This window comes from Helicoverpa zea, chromosome 29 (assembly GCF_022581195.2).
Source record: "Helicoverpa zea isolate HzStark_Cry1AcR chromosome 29, ilHelZeax1.1, whole genome shotgun sequence".
Lineage (NCBI taxonomy): Eukaryota > Metazoa > Arthropoda > Insecta > Lepidoptera > Noctuidae > Helicoverpa > Helicoverpa zea.
In genome coordinates, this window is record NC_061480.1 from 699,742 (window position 1) to 722,340 (window position 22,599).

The following is a 22,599-nucleotide window of genomic DNA, read 5'->3' on the forward strand; positions in this document are numbered from 1 at the left end:
CGTTCAAACAAACAAACAAACTCTTCAGCTTTATAATATTAGTATAGATAATTACCCCGGGGCACGGTAGTGTTGGTAGTGTCCCCACCAAAACGACCCATACCTACAAAGCGTCAATGGCTGACTAAATTAGTTGTAAATATAAAATACTAGCAGTTTTCCCGCGGTTTCACCCGCGTCCCGTGGGAGCTACTGCCCGCACCAGGATAAAATATAGCCTATGTTACTCACAAATAATATAGCTTTCTAATGGTGAAAGAATATTTAAAATCGGTCCAGTAGTTTTTGAGTTTATCCATTACAACCAAACAAACAAACCAAGTTTTCCTCTTTATAATATTAGTATAGATGTATGTATTAGCAAAATTGAATGCGTAGTTTTTTCGCGTTGCGTAGGGCTTTAGATGCCTGAGTTACAGTGTGAAAACACCTAGACATCCGAAATTGCCTCAACCTTTTTTTTAGAAATCATCAAATGACTCCTCGCGCTGTGGGTTAGCAGCGGTGAGGGAGTGTCAGATTTTTACTGACTAAAAATGATCGTGTTCCGTCGTAAGCCTTTTAAGGGCTTTGCACACAGCGGGCGCGGCGCGGCGGGACGAAACGGGGACGCGCCACTGAGCAGTTGTAATGTACTAGATATTACGGAGGCCGCCACACAGAGCCGTCCCGCTCGACGCGACGTGACGCGACGATCTAGTACATTGTGTAACGTCGCCGTCCCGTCCCGCCGCGCCGCGCCCGCTGTGTGCAGAGACCTTTATATACCAGCGCCGCGGTAACTCTTTCGAACAATCCCGCAGCTACGGCGAGCCTTGGCTCTTCTGGGCCCCAAAACTGCCTCAACCTTGGGCGAGCGTCTTAAATATTTATTTATTTATATGTCCATGAGACGCCTTTGTTACTGCCAATAGTCTGATGAAAATACATACATCATCATATTTATTTATTACAGTGTAAATAACTCGGCAGCTGAAGTGACCAACGATGACATAGTGCGACGAGACAAACAGACAACTATATCTCAACCAGCACCACATGTGCACACTCGGTAAGTTGTCAATATCATATGGCATTTTAAAATAATTATCATTGGCTTCACCCTTTCCCAACTATGTTGCGGTCGGCTTTCAGTCTAACCGAATGCAGCTGAGTACCAGTGCTTTACAAGGAGCGACTGCCTATCTGACCTCCTCAACCCAGTTACTCTGTCAACCCAATATTTACCCCTTGGTTAGACTGGTGTCAGACTTACTGGCTTCTTACTACCCGAAACGACTGCCAAGAATGTTCAATGACAGCCGGGACCTACAGTTTAACGTGCCATCCGAAACACAGTCATTGGTGTCTAAAATATACTTAGAAATTACATACAAAGGACATTGGGCAGATTGGTATACCCCACCAATAGCGATGTCATACATATCATTGGATAGGCCTTTTTATGTAGAACAACATTTACTATGACAGCTTTGCTGAAATGTTTGTCCGTTCTGAGATATAGATCAAAAACTGTGCAAAAGTTAAACTAAAGTTAACTTAATAATCTATTGATATCTCAAGTGTTTAGAGGAAAAACTAAGTTCCACTAAGTGTAAGTCTCCTGAGTCCTACCTGCTGTGCCCGTTGGGGTCCATAATTGTTACTATTATTTAGCTTTTCAACCTTATACTGTACCAACTGGATATTGGGCATAATGATAAACTCCACCAATAACAAAGTCGTCAAAGTCATACATATCGATGGATAGGTCTTTTTAACTGGAACAACATTTACTATGACAGCTTTGTTCTATTGTTTGTCCGTTCTGAGATATGGCTAAAAAACAATGCTAATCAACACTGTAATCTGATTTTCTTTGAAAAGTAACACCAATGTCTTTCTTTTTTTATTTTTAACCGACTTCAAAAAAGGAGGTTCTCAATTCGACCGTATTTTTTTTTTTTTTTTTTTTTTTTTGTATGTTTGTTACGCGATTACTCCGCCAGTTATTAATCGATTTTGATGATTCTTTTTTTGTTTGATAGGATATACTCCCGAGGTGGTCCCATAGTCATCAGGTCAGGATCTGATGATGGAAACCCTGAGAAATCGAGGGCAACCTTCGAAAGTTGTAGGCATACATAGGGTAAAAACTTGACACTCAGGTGTACGCCTAAAAGCACTATTCAACTGTGAAGATTTGGAGCTGATCTGATGATGGAAACCAGAGAGGGTCGAGGGAACTCGACAACTGAATATGTGAACTACCTCGTGTTTGGGCTTAAATTATTTGTATTGACAAGACCTTTGCAACAGTGAAGGTTTGGAGCTGACCTGATGATGGAGACCAGAGAAAGTAAGTCGAGGGAACTCGACAACTGAATATGTAAAATACCTCGTATTTGGACTTATATTCTTTGTATTGATGAGAACTTCTCACTTGTATGGATAGTGACAACTATTCGTATCACTGAAAAGCTTTAAATAAAAAACTTTTTTACAAAAAAATTAAACCGACTTCCCAAAACACTAAAAAGCAAAAAAAAATCTATTTTTAGGTGCATCGGCCTAGAAGTCGGTGGCAAAATTAACTTAGTAACATCCATTAGACACCGACTTCTAGGCCGATGCACCTAAAAATAGATTTTTTTTTGCTTTTTAGTGTTTTGGGAAGTCGGTTTTTTTTATAATCATTATGTAAGTCGTGGTCGCCTAGTGTGTAAAGGACCAACCTCTCAAGTATGAGGGCGCGGGTTCGATCCCAGGTCAGGCAAGTACCAATGCAACTTTTCTAAGTTTGTATGTACTTTCTAAGTATATCTTAGATACCATTGACTCCCAGCGGGGCCCAGTAGGGCCAAGGCCTGCCGGGGCTGCGGGTTGTTCGAAAGAGATACCGCGGTCCTGGTACATAAAAGGCCTATGACGGAACACGACGGTTTTTAGTCAGTAAGAGTCTGACACTTCCTCACCGCTGCTAGCCCACAGCGGGGTTGACGTCGTTAAAAAAAAAAGATACCATTGACTGTGTTTCGGATGGCACGTCAAACTGTAGGTCCCGGCTATCATAGAACATCCTTGGTAGTCGTTACGGGTAGTCAGAAGCCAGTAAGTCTGACACCAGTCTAACCAAGGGATATCGGGTTGCCCGGGTAACTGGGTTGAGGAGGTCAGATAGGCAGTCGCTTCTTGTAAAGCACTGGTACTCAGCTGAATCCGGTTAGACTGGAAGCCGACCCCAACATGATTGGGAAAAGGCTCGGAGGATGATTATGTAAGTCGTGGTGGCCTTGTACATAGATTTTCCTATAAACACTTAATCTGCATTAATTTTAAGTTTGTATTTTATCTATATCTCAGAACGGACAAACAATAGAACAAAGCTGTCATAGTAAATGTTGTTCCAGTTAAAAAGACCTATCCATCGATATGTATGACTTTGTTATTGGTGGGGTTTATCATTATGCCCAATATCCAGTTGGTACAGTATAAGGTTGAAATGCTAAATAATAGTAACAATTATGGACCCCAACGGGCACAGCAGGTAGGACTCAGGAGACTTACACTTAGTGGAACGTAGTTTTTCCTCTAAAAACTTGAGATATCAATAGATTATTAAGTTAACTTTAGTTTAACTTTTGCTCAATTTTTGATCTATATCTCAGAACGGACAAACATTTCAGCAAAGCTGTCATAGTAAATGTTGTTCTACATAAAAAGGCCTATCCAATGATATGTATGACATCGCTATTGGTGGGGTATACCAGGTCCCATATATTTGTGCCCATTGTCCTTTAGAAAAGTTGCATTGGTACTTGCCTGGCCTGGAATCGAACCTACGCCCTCATACGGTAGAGGTTGGTTCTTTACCCACTAGGCCACCACGACTTACCGTACCAATACTTACCTATGTACCGTGCCTACACATAACACAAATATTGTATTGTTGCAGGGACCCGCTGATGATAGAAGTGAAACTGGAAGAAATAACTATAGAACATGAGGGGATCAGTTAATATACTATCTATACCTACTTCTATCTATACTTATAATCTTTACTTCGAATCACCTTCAAATGTTAAAGATTCATAATGATACTAGATTTTGAGTAGACACTTACAGCCTTACTACAAAAAATTAAACATCTGTTCAACACTTGTCTGAAAGAAGTGTGGCTGCAAAACGGACCTTATTTCAACGTCATAATCTGACATTTTTTAGACAAGTGTTCAACAGGCGTTTAAAAGTTTTTGTGGTACGACGGATAGTTTTTAAAATTGTAATGAAGGAACACAGGTATACTCAAGTTTGTTGTACTATTTCTTAGTTTTTTTAAAAGGTGAAAGTTACAAATATGTACAAACTTTTAAAATAAAAATGTCTAAAACTTTTTATATTTTTTGTTTTATTTCCTCTTACCTCAAAAGCACGATAAACTGTAGGTCTCGGCTGTCATTTGAACATCTTCGGCAGTTGTTACCGGTAGTCAGGAGCCAGTAAGTCCGACAACCAGTCTTACTAAGTATTATTGACGACCTCGATGGCGCAATGGTCACCATGCCGGACCGTCGAACCTGAGGTCTCGGGTTCGATTCCCGGCTCGGTCGACATTTGTGTGATGAGCATGCTTGTTGGCCGTGGTCTGGGGGGTCTCTCTACATGAAGTTTATCAGTTGTGTTAGCACCCATAATACAAGTTAATTAATAACTTAGCATGGGGCTAACTGACCGTGTGTGAAAAGGTGTCCTGACATTATTTATTTATTTATTATATAATCTGTGCTAAGAGGTATAACATTGCCCGGGTAACTGGGTTAAGGTCAGATAGGCAGTCGCTCCTTGTGAAACACTGGCACTCCGATGCATCTGGGGCTCGATTCTGCTAATTTTACTTAAGCGACATACGATTGATATCCAACTGAGATCCACTCATGGCTCAATTACGACTGAAGCGTATGTGGCATTCCGCTGTCTTCTTTTAAATTTAAATAAACGTTTTTATCCTTTTCTGTGATGCAACAATGAATAATATTGTCTGCAAATGATTTACTATTGCAATATGATTGTACAGCCAGACTACCGTATAGACCAAATAGCAGACCAATATCGAACCAAAAAAATATGTCATTAGAATACGATTGGTCTTATATCAGTAGCGGAATGTCCGATAAGGTTAAAACTGCTACTGCGATTCAATTTTGACATTATTAACTTAGCAGAATCGGGCCCCTGGTTAGACTGGAAGCCGATCTAAATATGCAGTTGGGAAAGGCTAGGCAAATGGATGAAGTCGAATATTGATAGATTTATATATATTTTCATTGATTTTGAGCTCCAGTTTTAGCCGCTTAAAGACAGCACCTGCCTTCTATAGTTTGGGGCCCTAACGTCGGAAAGGCTCGACGGAGTTCCACCAGTTGTCGAGGACAAGTCCCAGGTACTTCAACGCCCGCTCGACGCCTGGTTCATGCAGTACAACAAAGCGGGTAAGACGAAATAAAACAACAAATATACAGGTTTTAAATAATTTTATTTTTAGAAACACAGCATTTGTAACTTGTACAGTAAACTGCACATTACTGGTAACTGTCATGCACATGAACTCAATAGTAATAAGTACGATTTTTCTATAAAACTATTACCACTGACTTGAAGTTGACTGTACCTCTTTAAAAAACGAAGAAATAAAATACAACAGAGTATTTCCATCATTATGTTTCAACCATAATTTCGGAGCAAACAAAAAAAAATCTCTTTATAATATTAGTATTAGCTTCCTCCCGCGGTTTCACCCACGTCCCGAGAGAACTGCTTCCCGTAGCCGGATGGTGACAAAAACTATCCTATGTCCTTATACCGGGTCCAAGCTACCTTCCCTCTAATTTTCAGGTTAACCGTCCAGCCGATAGCGCGAGATGGCGTGACCAAGGGATATACGGATTAATTTTTACACGCTTTTTATTAGCTTCACCTGTATGTTTGTATGTTTGTAACCGACTTCTTTGGGCGCGATTTTGACCCACTTTAAACGGCCAGATTTCGTTCAAACTTTGTAGATTTATTGAGGACCGATGACAATACACTAATTTGATAAAATTATTCCATTTTTAACCGACTTCCCAAAAAGGAGGAGGTTACACATACACATCGATTACTCCGAGGTTTATAGACCGATCTACGTGATTCTTTTTTTGTTCGACTCGGAATAGCTGCCAGTTGGTCCCATAGTCATCAGGTCAGGATCTGATGATGGAAACCCTGAGAAATCGAGGGCAACCTTCGAAAGTTGTAGGCATACATAGGGTAAAAACTTGACACTCAGGTGTACGCCTAAAAGCACTATTCAACTGTGAAGATTTGGAGCTGACCTGATGATGGAGACCAGAGAGGGTCCAGGGAACTCGACAACTGAATATGTAAACTACCTCGTGTTTGGGCTTAAATTATTTGTATTGACAAGACCTTTGCAACAGTGAAGGTTTGGAGCTGACCTGATGATGGAGACCAGAGAAAGTCGAGGGAACTCGACAACTGAATATGTAAACCTCGTGTTTGGGCTTAAATTATTTGTATTGACAAAACCTATGCAACAGTGAAGGTTGGGAGCTGACCTGATGATGGAGACCAGAGAAAGTCGAGGGAACTCGACAACTGAGTAAATAAACAAATAAACTGAATATGTAAAATACCTCGTTTGGACTTATATTCTTTGTATTGATGAGAACTTCCCACTTGTATGGATAGTGACAACTATTCGTAATATCACCCGTATCGTCACGTTACGCACCAAATCCTCAACCATCAAGAGACCAACATCCAAAATATGTATTTTACCCGTAGTTTAATAAGCTTTATGTTTTACGCATGTTATTTTAGAAGAAATTTACACTTTACATATGTTTAAAATCAAGTAAGTATACAACAAATATTTACTACTTTACTTTTAGATCAAATGTACAAAATCACAATATTGTTAAATTGTCTTTCCATATCTATGTTAATTATTTTAAGATAATATTGTTATTCATATTTAAACTTTGTTAGTATAAGGTCAAATTGTTATATTTATTATGTATATATTCATTGTATATGAGTCATAATGTGTAAATTTTGTTCAAATTTAATGTATACAGTACAAGTGCAAATTATGTAGTTCAAATGTTTTTAAGTATAGTTCATTCTTAGTTCATTTTCGCCCACCAAGGACGTTCCTTCAGTAACGTCCTTGGTGGGCGGTATGTTTGCGACTAACATTTGAATGCTTCCTACTCGCTCGATAGATGGCGTTGTCGCGTTTAAATGCGCGCTATGGTTTCGTTACAAGCGATACTCTAAGACAAAATGTTTTTCCCTGGCTGGAGGCCTTAAACTCTAGGCATCCACAGGGATTTGACCGGTTAAGCAGTCAACAGCCTCCTAGGCTGAACTGCGAGATGCCATTCACAAAAAAAAAAAATGTAAGACTTTAATATACCAGCTTAGAACAGTGCACAGAGGAGGTTTTATTTATCATCACCCCATCTTGTGTACTAGTAGGTCAGCAGATCATCTAGTAGCTTAGCTAGGAAACAACAGTCGATAAGGCAGGACTCGTTGTTAATTTTTATTTCCAATAATTATCTTTAGCCGTTTTCTCTAATATTGTCAAATTTTTGTATACTAAAGAGAATTTTAATTCTACAAAACAAATAATAGCTAAAAAAACTAAATCTACTTTAAAAAAAAAAAAAAAAAACTAACTAAAAAACAGAAAATGCAAAATATCTTGATTCCTTTAACTAACAAGGTTATAATACTAAAAATAGTTGCCAAAATAAGGCGAAAAATTTTTTTCGATCGTAAAGCACTCTCTGATGCTTCGCATCACGAGTCGTGCAATAGTTTAAAATTAAAAAGCTATTATAAATAATCCAAACTAAAAAGTAGAAAATAAATAATAGTTTAAAAAAAAAAACTAAAAAACACGCTTTTTATAGAAAACCGAACTAAAAAATAGCAAATAAATTTTAATGAATTTAAATTAAGAAAATAGTGTTCAAAATTTCAATGAATATAAATTAATAATAGTGTGAATACAAAAAAAAATATTTAAAAAAGCGTGGGGTGCATGGTGTCAATAGTTATAAATATTTTATTGACAGATATGAGTAGAGTGATTTTCATTTCGATATGACCTTAAAAAGCACCCCACGCTTTTTTAAATATTTTTTTTGTATTCACACTATTATTAATTTATATTCATTGAAATTTTGAACACTATTTTCTTAATTTAAATTCATTAAAATTTATTTGCTATTTTTTAGTTCGGTTTTCTATAAAAAGCGTGTTTTTTAGTTTTTTTTTTAAACTATTATTTTATATACAGGGTTACTGGTAACTCGACGTATTCCTTGCAGGACATCATAGTAGGGTTAAAATGCAACAAATTAAGCCACTAAATGTTCTACCGAAATTCAGTAGTTTTTGAGTAAGTAAGAGCTCTGCCTCACTAAGACGCCATGGCGACGTCGCCAGAAACGCAGATCTGGCTACTTCTGGCATCCGAAGGTCGCCAAATTGAGTGGCCATGGCGTCTCGACTGTCAGTTGTTAAAATCTGAGCGACACAAAATGGCGGCTAACTGGCGACCACACTGGCGACTGAGTGAGGGAGGTGCGCTTTACCGTGTACATTATAGTGGCTACCGTGGCAACGACGCCAAGCTGCCACAGTAGCCAGAAGCCACGTAAGGAAATGTAGCTGCTGGCCACGCTTCCAATTTGGCGACGTTGCCATACCGTCGCCAAGTGGGTTAGGCACCATACGTTTCAATACTAACTACTTGGATACGTAGCCGGCGACGTCGCCATTGGCGTCCTAATGAGGCATAGCTCTATGGGTTTTAGATTTTTTGTGAAAAATCCCAGATTAAATTATTTGAAGCCAATTTGAAAATTATTCACGGGGCGACTGTACTGAAATTGAAGTTATTATCATAGTTGACACCGTAGCGGAACGTTTTTAATAACTAAAAGTTCAAAATGACTAAAACTTTGGTGAAGATCACTAATCAAACATTTTTTTTTTTTGTAATTTTTGCTATTACTTCATAAAAAATGTTCCTAGCACAAAAAAAAATACACTACACCAGGTGTACAAATTATTAGAAAAATATCCTTGTCTTATCAGCTATCCAAAAAGGTATGAAAGTTAATACAAAGTCTTGGACTGCATTATGAAAATCGTTTTTGCGTTAGTACAAGAAGGTGTTTATTCGGAAAATCAAATTAAACAATTTCGTGAACATTATCATTATTTATAATCAATATGAGTTTGTGGTCTGTAATAACATGTATTTCACACGTCTTGTTCGAAGTGCTGTCCTCGGTTTCGAATACATGCTCTTATTCGCTTCCTCACTTCGGTTTTTGTGATTCTTGATGTTATTGTGGTCCTAATCTGATCCGCCGCATCTGTTATTCTCTCCCTTAGTTCTTCAATTGAATTTACGGGGGTGACATAAACTAGGTCTTTCTTATGACCCCAGACGTAAAAGTCTAGCGGCGTTAGATCAGGGCTTCGTGCAGGCCACGGAATCAGCCCACCGCGCCCAATCCATCGGTTTGGATAGTTTTCATCCAGCAATTGTCGAATTGTGATGCGGAAGTGGGCTGGACATCCGTCATGTTGGTATATCATGTTTGCCCTTCTTTCTTCAGGTACATCCGTGAGCAGTGCTGCTAAATTATTTCTTAGGAAATCTTCATAAAGTTCCCCATTTAATGTTCGGGGTAAAATATGTGGGCCTATTAACTTATCGTCGACAATACCCATCCAAACATTAAGCGAGAACTTACGCTGCGATGCGGTTGGTTTCAGTTTCTTAGGGTTTCCTTCTCCCTTCGGTACCCAGTAATGTAAATTGTGGTAATTTGTGATACCATCACGGTCAAAACATGACTCATCGGTCCACAGAATGTTTTTCAAAAAGTTTTCGCTTTCGGCATCGGCATTAAGCATGAAACGACAAAATTCAAGCCGAATTACAAAAAAAAATGTTTGATTAGTGATCTTCACCAAAGTTTTAGTCATTTTGAACTTTTAGTTATTAAAAACGTTCCGCTACGGTGTCAACTATGATAATAACTTCAATTTCAGTACAGTCGCCCCGTGAATAATTTTCAAATTGGCTTCAAATAATTTAATCTGGGATTTTTCACAAAAAATCTAAAACCCTTACTTACTCAAAAACTACTGAATTTCGGTAGAACATTTAGTGGCTTAATTTGTTGCATTTTAACCCTACTATGATGTCAAGGAATACGTCGAGTTACCAGTAACCCTGTATAGAAAGGATGAATCATTATGAATTTTACATTTGAAAGTAATTCTACATAAAGATATATTAACTAATCCCCTCATTTTCTATTGTTATTTCTTCCAGTTTCACTTCTATCATCAGCGGGTCCCTGCAACAATACAATATTTGTGTTAACGATATATCAACATCTCCAGAGCCTTTTTCCAACTATGTTGGGGTCGGCATCTAGTCTAAACGGATGTAGCTGAGTACCAGTGCTTTACAAGGAGCGACTGCCCTATCTGACCTCCTCAGCCCAGTTACCCGGGCAACCCAATACCCCTTGGTAAGTCTGATAACAGACTTACTGGTTTCTGACTACCCGTAACGACTGACAAAGAAGTAGTAAAAGTAATTCTACCATCTTCCAAGGATCGTAGCGTCATGAAAATAGGTATGATGACAAATTTTTAAATTCCTTTGTATGATGTAGGTATCATCATCATCAGCCTACAGCAGTCCACTGCTGGACATAGGCCTCTCCAAGTGCACGCCACTGAGATCGATTTTCGGCTGCTCGCATCCAGCTCCTGCCAGCCGTCTTGCGCAAGTCATCACTCCACCGTGCCTGAGGACGTCCTACACTACGTTTGCCGAGGCGCGGTCTCCACTCTAGAACTCGTTTACCCCAACGGTTATCGGTTCTTCGGCTAATATGGCCAGCCCACTGCCACTTCAGCTTGCTGATTCGGTGGGCTATGTCGATGACTTTGGTTCTCTGACGGATTACCTCATTTCTGATGCGATCCCTCAGAGAAATGCCAAGCATAGCTCTTTCCATAGCCCGCTGAGCGACTTTAAACTTGTGGACCAGCCGTACCATCAGTGTCCACGTTTCGGCTCCGTAAGTCATGACAGGTAGGACGCACTGATTGAAGACTTTTGTCTTTAGGCACTGTGGGATCGACGATGTTAGGACTCGACGTAGCTTCCCAAATGCAGCCCAACCCAACTGTATTCTCCTATTCACCTCGTCCTCAAAGTTGTTTCTACCTAACTGCAATGTCTGCCCGAGGTATACATATTTCCGAACAACTTCGAGAACGGCGCCGTGTATCGCAATCGTTTCCGGTAGAACATGTTCATTGAACATGACCTTGGTTTTGTCCAAGTTCATCCGCAGGCCGATGCGTAGAGAAGATTCAGCCAGGTCGTTCAGCATCTGTTGTAGGTCCTGCAGCGTTTCCGCCATGATGACGATGTCGTCAGCAAATCGCAAGTGAGATGTGTTCGCCATTGATGTTGTCCTTTCCAGTTCAGCGTCTTGAACATATCCTCCATTGCATTAGTGAACAGTTTCGGGGAAATAACATCCCCTTGTCTCACTCCTCGATGCAACGGTATGGGCCTTGTTTGCTGATTCTGTACTTGGACCGACATTGTAGCGGCTTCTTAGAGACATCTCATCACTTGGATGTATCGCCAATCTACTTGACAACGCTGCAGGGACTCCAAAACAGACCAGATTTCAACCGAGTCAAAGGCCTTCTCATAGTCCACAAATGCTAGACACAGGGGCTGATTATACTCTTCGGTCTTCTGTATAATCTGCCGCACTGTGTGGATGTGGTCTATGGTGCCGTATCCGCTCCGAAACCCAGCCTGCTCCGGTGGTTGGAATTCGTCGAGTCTCCGCGCAAGTCGGTTCGTGATCACTCTTGAGAACAGCTTATAGACGTGGCTTAGGAGGGAAATGGGTCGATAGTTCTTCAGCTGGGTTTTGTCTCCCTTTTTGAAGAACAGGACGACAACACTCCTACTCCACGCCTCTGGAGTTCTCCCTTCGAAAAGGACGGCATTAAAAAGCTTCTGGAGCTCCTCCAGTACGGGCTTACCTCCCGCTTTTAATAGCTCTGTTGTAATGCCATCCTCGCCAGGGGCTTTTCCATTTTTGAGCTGTCTCAGAGCGATCTCGATTTCGCCACTGCTGACTTCTGGCAGGTCTTCGGTGAAATGGCGTGTTAATGTGGCTCTAGAATCCTCATTTCCGGGATCAGGTCGGGATGCATGCGATGCGTATAACCGGCCATAGAAATTTTCCACTTCCGAAAGGACTGCCGATACGACTTACGACTTCTCCACTTGTTGTGGTCAGCTTCGTCAAGTGGCTTCTTCCAAGAGATTGTACGAACACCTTTGACCCCCGATTCCGCTCAATTGCTCTTTCAATGTCAAGAGTATTGGAGCACCGGAGGTCGCGTCGTACGTGCTTGTTGATCTCTTGGTTTAGAGCCCGCTTAGCTGACGAAGTGACAGGCGGGTTTTCACGTCGTTTCTTCATAAGCCCTAATGTCTCTTCCGAAAGCTTTGATTTCTTGCCCTTACGCTGCATGTTACAGAATCTCGAACCTTCCTCCCTGAGGATCCGAACCACATATTCGTGGTTCTGGTTAACGTCTGCTGTGGTTTCCACGGCGGCAAATCGGTTCTCCAAATTTGACTGGAACGTTTCAGATCCTGTCATGGTTTGGAGCAGTGTTGGTCGGAGCCTGGCCTTCATCAGACGGAAACGTTCGGCCTTGAAGTTGATATTCAGAGAGCCTCGGACAAGTCGGTGATCGCTCCCGGTATTAAACCGGTTGATCACGGAGACGTCTCTGAATATGTGCTTCTTGTTCGTCACGATGAAGTCAATCTCATTTTTAGTCATAGTGTCGGGGCTTTGCCACGTCCACTTCCTTTGGGGCTGCTTTTTGAAAAAGGAGTTCATCAAAAACAGCCCCTCGCGTTCGAGGAAGTTGACGAGCATTTGCCCCCTATGATTCCTGCTTCCAAATCCATGGGATCCTACTGCCGATTCGCCGCAAATCTGTACTCACACTTTAGCGTTAAAGTCTCCCATGACAACGGTGTAATGGGTCTTTGTAGTGAAGTGGAGGGCCCTTGATATATCATCAAACATATCCTCCACTTCATCGTCTGAATGTGTCGAGGTCGGTGCGTACACTTGCACTACCTTGAGGCTATACCTGTCGGTGAGCTTTATGATAAGGTACGCTACCCTGTTCGACACACTAGACACCTCCACAACGTTATCAGCTAGGGACTTATTAACCAGAAACCCAACGCCACCTTGGGATTGTTGGTCTCCCTCTCGGAAGTACATTAGGTGACCTGATTCGAGGGTTATGGTGTCCTCCCCCTCTCTTCGAACTTCACATAACCCTAATATGTGCCACCTAATCTTCCCAAGTTCCACCTCGAGTTGCGCCAGATGCGAGTCAAGCCGTAGCGTGCGGCCGTTGTACGTCGCCAGAGTCAGTTTTGTTTGGTGGCCTCCCGTAACCCGGAGATTCTTCGTACCCCGATGTAGGTATACGTCTATTTTATATGAAAAATAATTAATTTTAAGAAAATGCGAAGTTTTTTTATCAAATAATTGCATTTTTCTCTGTCTACTTTGAATCCGGCGCGAAAACGCTTGTCAGTGTCATGTCGCCACTTGTGACGTCACGACTGAAATTACAAGACGCAAGTAAACAACGCTCGTGCAATAATTAAGTTTTTTGTGTTATTAAATATGAATTCGAAAGGGCATAGGTGTTGTGGGGTCCCCCAGTGTAAGAACACATCCAAAACAACTCCTGATAAGTTATTTGTGTACGTTCCTCACAATAAAAAAGTACGAAACAAGTGGCTTAAACTTGCAAGGCGAGATTCAAAAGCAATATTGCCCAGGGTACAACTTTATTTTTGTGAAGATCACTTTGATGTAAGTTATTACATAGTTCTCTAGATTCTAGCATAGTTTATAATGTAAATAACTATTTCGAGGTTAGGTTTCATCTCTCATTGCTGTTATATTACGCATTTTATTCATATCATGTATTTATATGTAAGTGTTTATTTAAGGAATTATTTATAACTAAAATTGTTTTTAATTAAACTAATATTCTAACATAGAAGTTTTTTTAATTAAACTAATACACTTACATGGAAGTTTTTTTAATTAAACTAGTATACTTACATGGAAGTTTTAACATTTCTAAATTCAGCTGAACAAAAATCTTTATTTGATGCCAAAAACTCTCCCAGCATTATGATATCAATTCTAGGCAAAGGACAATGCTCATGAAGTATGAGAAAAAAACCCAGGCCCGGCGCAAAAGAAATGTAACTCAAAATATAGGTAAAAATAAGTAATTAAATATTACATAGGGGGCATCATCGAAATCAGTGGCTATATGTGTGAAATTGCTATTCGAATGTTAACATTTGCGGTACATTGCTACTCGAGATTTTAGAGGTAACATAATGTATTAGTAAAAGGAACAGCAAACAGATACAGTTGTGGTTTAAGAGTGTACATAATGACATGTTTATGGCAACTTCTCCACTATTCTACCTACTTTTACTAAAACACAGGATGATGAACTAAAACACGATATGAATGTACTTTTCATTTTAATAATAATGCTTAAAAGTCATCGATTATTTATTTCTAACATGACATGATCCAAAAATGTTGCGGGATGCGCGAACTGTTCCTCATGTCTAGCCCATCCTAAGTAATGTAAAACGCTCATGACGCGATGACGTGGGCGCTGCAGCCCAATGTTCTCCACCCATGAATACAGGAGCGGTGATATCCTTATATGCCATTCCTGCCATTTTCCCTCGTATAAAGAATTTAGATGTAAAAGAACACTGCTAAAGTGAAGTTAACCCGGTTTGGACAAGGCTTGCGTCGCATCCCAAAGTCCCGAGCTGTACTTCGGTATTGATTTATCTTTTTGCAGAGGCTTATTACTTGCCATATTACTTGTTTGTTGTTTCAGATAGCACTTTAATTAAACTATAAGCCCCAGCTGCTCATGTTACCCCTTTAAAAATCAAATAGCAATTTCACACATATAGCCATTGATTTCGATGATGCCTCCTATGCAGTGTTTCATTACTTATTATTACCTATAATTTGAGTTACTTTTCGTTTGCGCCGGGCTTGGGTTTTTTTTGAGCATTGTCCTTAGCGCTGTTTGCCTTGATAAATCCGGGCTCCATAACTCGTGTTATAAACAATTAATTAATTAAAAACAAAGATCGCAGTGGAAGTTCACAATAACGAAATGTGACGTTCGCGCGCTTTCGCGCGAGTTGTTTTGAGAGATGACGTCACGAGCTCTGATTGGTGTTCAAGATATCATGGCGGATTGCCTTATTTCGTAATTTTATTTTATAAAAATACATATTAATCACATTATTAATAAAGAAAACAATGCGCGTTTTATATTCCAAGCTTCAAGTTTAATTTAATAAATATATTATTTTAATGATTTTTGATTACTGTCATCATGCCTATTGGCAGCTATATGTAGTTCTGATGACAATACAATAATATGGTACTGTCGAACTGATCTGATGATGGAGCCGGAAGATATGAACTGGAACTTCATGATGGAACATCGTATCATAGCTGTGTTTAGATTAGTTAAAGTCTAGTAATGAGCTTGGAAAGCGTGTTTAAACTGTAGACAACTTACTGAGTGTGCACATGTGGTGCTGGTTGAGATATAGTTGTCTGTTTGTCTCGTCGCACTATGTCATCGCGGCACGCCTCGACAGCAGAGCTGTTTGCACTGTAACTAATATAATGAGTTATATAAATAATGTATGTATGTCATCATCTGACTATTGAAAGTTCCACAATACACGGGCTTTTTATAAGCAGAATCAAAACGCTCGACTTGGAGGTGACACTACCGTGCCCCCAGATAAGTAGGTACGTATATTAAAAAAAGTTAAGAACTTAGAAAAATATAAACTCGGAGGTATATTGAAAAGATGAAAAATTTGAAAAAAAATTAAGCGAGTAAATAATTTTATGCCTCTATTCTCAACTATGTTGGGGTCAGGTGCCATCTCACCCATCCAGGGATGAAAAATAATTAGTTAATATTTTTGTATATATTTACCAAGCTGTATTGGGATGCCCGGGTAAATGGGTTGAGGAGGTCAGATAGGCAGTCGCTCCTTGTAAAGCACTGGTACCCAGGTGCATCCGGTTAGACTGGAAGCCGACCACAACATAGTTGGGAAAAGGCTCGGGAGATATGTTTTTGTTTAGACTTACTTGATATCTGGACTATGGGGTTCATCTGGGGGTTCTTGCTTTATACAAACGGTTTCCGGTTCACTAGAACAAAAAAATAAACATTTTCAGCCCACCTTCTCGGAAAGAGTAGTTTTGCTCTTCAAAACTCATCATCCTCCAAGCCTTTTTCCCAACTATGTTGGTGTCGGCTTCCAGTCTAACCGGATGCAGCTGAGTACCAATGCTTCACAAGGAGTGACTGCCTATCAGGGGCCCGATTCTCCTAAGTTAATATTGTCAAAATCGAATAGAAATCGAATCGAATATGATCGCAATAGCAGTTTTAACCATATCGGGCATTCTGCTACTAATAAAAGACCAATCGTATTCAATTGACATTTGATTGGTGTGCGATTGGTCTGCTATTTTGGTGATTTTGGTCTATACGGTAGTTTGCTGTACAATCATTTTGGAATCGTAAATCATTTGCAGACAAAATGATTCATTATTGAATGACAGAAAAGGATAAAAATGTTTATTTCAAAGAAAAAATAGCGGAATGCCACATACGCTTCAATCGTAATCGAGTCGGGATTGGACCTCAGTCGAATCGAGTCGAACGTGAATCGTATGACGCTTAAGTAAAATTAGGAGAATCGGGGCCCTGACCTGCTCAACCCAATTACCCGGGCAACCCAATGCCACTTGGTTAGACTGGACCGTTTTTATCCTCTAGAGTCTAGAGCAACAATGACATAGATTCAACAAATTGGATTGAGACAAAAATGAATCTTAAAAAAATAAATAAATTTGCTATTTTATCTCAAAAAGTCATAAATAAATTAAATCCCAAAATAAATATTATATAAGAACTTACGTATTATTCGCGATAGCTTCTGGTTTTAGGCTAATAGTCAACGTTTCTGGGCCAAAATCCTGAAGTGGACTGAAAATAAAATATTCGTTAAGGCGACGAATTGGTCAACAATAATTTCATAACCGGCACGCGCGTCTAAGGCGCCAAAAGGGGTCGGAGCGTCTGAGCGGGGCGAGGATAACAATACGCGCGCTAGCTTATAACTAAAAGTCGTAAGCGACAAAATGGTTTTGTAATTTTATTATTTAGAAATGATAATTTGATAAAAATTCCTTCTACAATTTTAAAGAGTATGTACATACTCAACTACTAAAAAAGTTAAGAGGCTTAAATCGGTCCCGTATGCCCATAATATGTGAATCTCTTTTTAAAAAGAGGTATGTTTGATATATTTTTCTCTGTTATAAAAGTTACCTAATCATGTTTCTACGTCTAACAAAATAAGGTTTATATCATGAACTTTCAGGTAACCAAGTTGTATTTTGATCCGTTTTGTATTTACTGAGAAAAATTGAGATCCTTGGCGCCAAAAATTCCAATTCGTCCTCTTAAATGTTTATAACTACATATTCCGCCTGTCTGAGGCATTCATAGGTATTTTTTTAAACAGGAGGAATTATTTTTAAGAATTAGTCTCCTCGGTTTGCAGGTTTCAGTGGAACTTCTTACCGTAATCGGATAAAATCTATACTAATATTATAAAGCTGAAGAGTTTGTTTGTTTGTTTGAACGCGCTAATCTCAAGAACTACTGGTCCGATTTGAAAAATTCTTTCAGTGTTAGATAGCCCATTTATCGAGGAAGGCTATAGGCTACTTTTTATCCGGGTTCGTGCCGTGGTTCCTACGGGATGCGGGTGAAACCGCTCACAGAAGCCAGTACGTAATATGTGTGCCTTTGTGAAAGAATTTTGCAAATTGGTTCAGCACTTTCGAAGTGTGAATAAACAAAACAAAGTAATAATCTTTATAATATTGTTAAGATAGAAAACGCGATAGCTAATACAATTTTTAATACGATTTAGCAATTTCAGAGCTTTTCGGGTAAAAACTAGACTATTACTCACAGTACATCTTCAGTTTGTTTGTCACTGTCATCATCATCATTGCTTGTTCTATCATCATCATCATCATCATCATTGTCAGATGAACTGAAATACAAAGTAAACTATTGCAAATTATGGAGGCTTGGAAAGACAACTCTTGAGAAAGTAGCAGTTTAACCAAATATCTAGCCATTTTCATTAAAAGATGTCGTCCTATGATGATCATCAGCATCTTCCGAGCCTTTTCCCAACTATGTTGGGGTCGTCTACCAGTCTAACCGGATGCAGCTGTGTACCAGTGTTTTACAAGGAGCGACTGCCTATCTGACCTCCTCAACCTAGTTACCCGGGCAACCCAATACTTCTTGCTTAGACTGGTGTCAGACTTACTGGCTTCTGACTACCCGTAACGACTGCCAAGTTACCGTGGCTGAAAATTATAAAAGGTCACAAGTTACCCACCTTTCCTCAGTAGTTCCTTTCCTAGCTCGTTTATTGGGCGTTTTTTGTTCGACGACAAGCCCAACAGACTCTTCGCTAAGTATGTGAAGCACGTCGGTCTCCGAGACGCCGGTGGCGACGGCCGCGCGCTGCCTGACCCTGCTCAGCGGAGACCAGTCCGTCTCCGGGTGCAAGCTCTTCAACTGTTCGTACTCGCGCTCCAAGAAGTGGTATACCTTCGCTATCACTGATTTTATTTGCTCCTAAGAAATATATTTTTTGTTTTATTTTTTACTTGGCCAACCTATTGATATCATTTGGAAACTCACATTGTCAAAAAGTTATAAAATCTTCTTAGTAATGGATCAAACTGGTAAACGCAAATAAAATAAATAAATAACACGCCTGTTTGACTTGGCTTGGCAGCACTACCGTGCCCCCAAATAAATATCCATGTGAATATGTTATTATGCTCTCACGGCACAATATTTAAGACTTTCTTCATATTTTTTGTTACGATGATACGAAAGTACAAATATCAATTATAATTAGAATAATGTTTCTTAATTTTTTGTTTAGGGGCTTAACAACTTACATGTCGAGACTGAGTTGCTTGGAAGGAGTCAGGAAGCGTCGCATGACAACTCGGACATACCTTCCGCGTTTCATTCGCTGATTCAGTCTGTTAACAAATATACAATTTAAGGTGAGTTGCACCACTTAACTATTCCGACTTCATGCAATCGCGGCATGTGCGGTCGGCAGCTGCAGTCGGCAACTAGTTTACGTACTTAAACGTACTTTGACTCTTGGTTCCTTATCGGCTTTGGTGTTGTTCTTCCTGGCAGGACGACTGCGTTTCTTTGCGGCTTCTTTAAGACGTCTCCTCACTGTGTCCATTGATATCTATAACAAAAACTGCTTGTTTTGGCTTAAGATTACAATTTTAAAGCGATACTAATACATATAGTAGTAAGGATTTTTTTTTGGTTTGTTTGCGTAAGGCTCAGAAAGTACTAAAACCGATTTGAAATTTTTTTCACTGTTGAAAAGATACACTCTTTCCGAGTAACATCACTATAGTTATCGGCACGAATCTTGAGCTCTGACCTACATCTGCGCAGAAGTGATTTATTAGCAAAGAACCAATCCCGAGTGACGGCTATGACGCGATGCACTGCGGGCCAATCACCGCTTTAGCCCGCCCCCGCCCCTCACTTCATACTACAAAAGGGACCCAATAAATTACTTTTGCGCAGGTGAAGGTCAGAGCTCAAGATTCGTGCCGATAACTATACAGGTATAGAAAGTCGCTTTCTCTGTCCCTATATCCCTATGTATGCGTAAAAACTTCTACACTACGCAACGGATTTTAATGCGGCTTTTTTGATAGATTGAGTGTTTGAAGAGGAAGGTTTTTATGTATAATAACATTTTTCTTTATCTGTAGTGTATTCAGTATCAGGATTGCACCCATGCGAAGCCGGGCGTGTCGCTAGAAGGCTATATTTTATCCCGGTACGGGCTATACATCATCCTCCGAGCCTTTTTCCAAACCATGTTGGGGTCGGCTTCCAGTCTAACCGGATTCAGCTGAGTACCAGTGCTTTACAAGAAGCGACTGCCTATCTGACCTCCTCAACCCAGTTACCCGGGCAACCCGATACCCCTTGGTTAGACTGGTGTCAGACTTACTGGCTTCTGACTACCCGGTACGGGCTATACGCTTGACGGATAATATTTAGTGTGGTAACGTCGAAAACTCACTTTGTAAGATTTGGAGGATACCCTCGTGCTGAGGCTCGGGTCTGCAGAGTGTGCGGCCACGATGGCCTCGTCATCTTCAGCGGTGGTGGCTCTCGCGTACATATGCCGGCGGTGACCTTCCAGTGTTCCTCCCTCCTCCCAGCGACGGAGCCAGAGGTAAATTGTTTTTTTCTGCAGAGAAAGGTATGAGCAACTACTGAGCTACCTGAATCTGTCAAATGTCTTCAATAGATTTGCAATCTTATCACAATAGTGGAAATTAATGTTCTATTGGTAAATTATGTATTATCGTATGTCCTTCTCCCTTGTCCAAGCTATCTCCTCTCTGATTTTCAGCTAGCGTGACCAAGGGAAAAGGTGATTCATCTTTATACACACATATCTATACTAATATTATAAAGCTGAAGTGTGTTTGTTTGAACGTGCTAATCTCAGGAAGTACCGATCCATTTATCGAGGAAGGCTTTTTATCTGGGTTCGTGTAGAGGTTCCCAAGGGATGCGGGTGTAACTGCTGGTAGAGGCTACTTATAAAATAATTATATACTCACCGTAATACCTGTAAGTCGACATATGTCCGTCACGCGACATCCACTGGATCTCAGCGCTATGATGTGCTCTCTCTGTGTCTGCGACAATTGAGGCGCCATGTTTATCTGCACCATAGACGAAGGAAATCAGCGGAAATACCATAAGACAGGTAGGTCAGGCGTCTTCTTGTAAAAACGTACGGTAGGCGTGATCAAAACGATCGCGTACTACAACTAACGACGTGTTAGATAAGATTTATTCATTCGCATAAAACATAGTATAAAAAATGTGTTACAAAGATGTTGTGGTAAAAAGATGAGCTCGAGACTTGGCTGGGGCACTGCCGTGCCCCCAGATAAATGTTCTGCATATAACATAAGCGTGATTTTATTTTGAAAATAATGGGCGGGTTTCAAAGGAGACGTAAGACGGCGGAGCTAGTAACGTTCCTCGTCCCCCGAACACCCGTATTTTGGGAAAAGGCTCGTGACATTATGATGGATGAAGGGTCCCGTGCCTTTATTGCGGGAGAGGTACCGATGCCTGGGTAATCTCCTTGCTTCATAATATCTCCTCACACCAATATACCTATTTGTTATTACTAATCTAACGATCTATACCTACACATTTAAAAAAAAAAACTATTTATATTCCATTTAACTTAAGATAAGTACACAATCTTGATAGGTATGAGTTTTATTTAAAAAACCATTATCACAATAAATTGCGGCTAAAAACTAATTTCACCAATAATAAGAATAACAACTACTTTTTTCAATTTAATCACTATTTTAAGCAGTACCTAGTTCATTTGTTTATAGTTCGGCCATTCAGAGAATGCGTTCCTGACACGTCGCGATTGAACTGACGACGTAACTACATTCATTGATTATTGATATAATAATGTTGTTTTAATGCTCCTCAATTGTTAAAACGGTAAACAACCAGCAAAAATATTTTTATCGTAACTGCAACGCCATTGCAAAGTTACGTCGTCAGTTCAATCGCGACGTGTCAGGAACGCATTCTCTGAATGGCCGAACTATAGTATGTATTTTTGTAAAAAGTTCTATCTTTTGTGTTTACCTTTCGTTAAGTGCCTATTCTAACGGAGAATTAGGTTAAGCACCTAACTATTAAGTAATCTGTGATTAATACAGGTATGTACTTACTACAATTTCATACACGAAACACTTAACTTTTATACGATAATTATTTTAAACCGGTTTTTGTATTTATAAATGACAAATGAATAAAATACGTCCTCACTTCACATTTAAGAACCGAACTGAACTTCACAACAAAACAAATAATATTGACAATTTGACATAGCGGCCTTTTTGACACTCATTTGACAGCGCAGCGATGGCTGGAACGCAGCTTGAAATAGACATATTGACAAAAACACACAAAAATCCACAAAAACGAGACTTTTGACTAATAATAAAAATTTATACGTGTACCTAGACGACTGATCTTGAAATTCGTTTATCTTGAAACGGGTTAACTTTTGCCCAGTGTATGCCATGGTCAAATTTGTCCGTATTGACCTATACTATCACCTCATGAAAGGATGCGGTCTACTTA

The 22,599-nt window shown here is 39.9% G+C and overlaps 2 protein-coding genes across 5 annotated transcripts in view; one reads left to right on the forward strand and one right to left on the reverse strand.

The window, feature by feature from the left end:
- LOC124644140 (transcription initiation factor TFIID subunit 11-like) overlaps positions 1–4,372 on the forward strand; it is a 34,237-nt gene extending 29,865 nt beyond the window's left edge. The window contains exons 10-11 of the mRNA XM_047183375.1: positions 956–1,051; positions 3,935–4,372. Of these exons, the coding sequence (XP_047039331.1) occupies positions 956–1,051; positions 3,935–3,998 (160 nt within the window). The 3' untranslated portion in view covers positions 3,999–4,372. The remainder of the gene's footprint in view (positions 1–955; positions 1,052–3,934) is intronic.
- A 1,164-nt stretch (positions 4,373–5,536) lies between these two features.
- On the reverse strand, positions 5,537–22,332 carry LOC124644268. 4 transcript variants are annotated; one of them, XM_047183529.1, is made up of 13 exons: positions 22,185–22,332; positions 21,033–21,137; positions 20,483–20,653; positions 19,517–19,621; positions 19,311–19,397; positions 18,737–18,978; positions 18,296–18,379; positions 17,230–17,298; positions 16,392–16,454; positions 15,802–15,897; positions 9,610–10,430; positions 8,337–8,458; positions 5,537–5,928 (listed from the first exon to the last, which is right to left on the reverse strand). In XM_047183529.1, exons 2-11 carry the CDS (start codon positions 21,129–21,131, stop codon positions 10,367–10,369), a joined length of 1,080 nt encoding a protein of 359 aa, XP_047039485.1. In that variant the 5' UTR covers positions 21,132–21,137; positions 22,185–22,332; the 3' UTR covers positions 5,537–5,928; positions 8,337–8,458; positions 9,610–10,366. The 4 variants fall into 4 exon arrangements, with proteins under 4 accessions (XP_047039485.1, XP_047039483.1, XP_047039486.1 ...); XM_047183527.1 differs by having other exon boundaries at positions 15,802–15,903; XM_047183530.1 differs by lacking the exon at positions 22,185–22,332 and having other exon boundaries at positions 15,802–15,903; positions 21,041–21,116.
- Between the last annotated feature and the right edge of the window lie 267 nt (positions 22,333–22,599).

Excerpts from the sequence above, each read along its gene's own strand:
- LOC124644268 (XM_047183527.1), bottom strand. The coding sequence starts at position 21,131 with ATGGCGCCTCAATTGTCGCAGACACAGAGAGAGCACATCATAGCGCTG. Across the intron at positions 19,398-19,516 it reads ATAAGGAACCAAGAGTCAAA|ACTGAATCAGCGAATGAAAC; the intron begins GTACGTTTAAGT and ends ATTTGTTAACAG. Across the intron at positions 16,455-17,229 it reads GAAGCTATCGCGAATAATAC|TGAACCGGAAACCGTTTGTA; the intron begins GTAAGTTCTTAT and ends TTTTTGTTCTAG.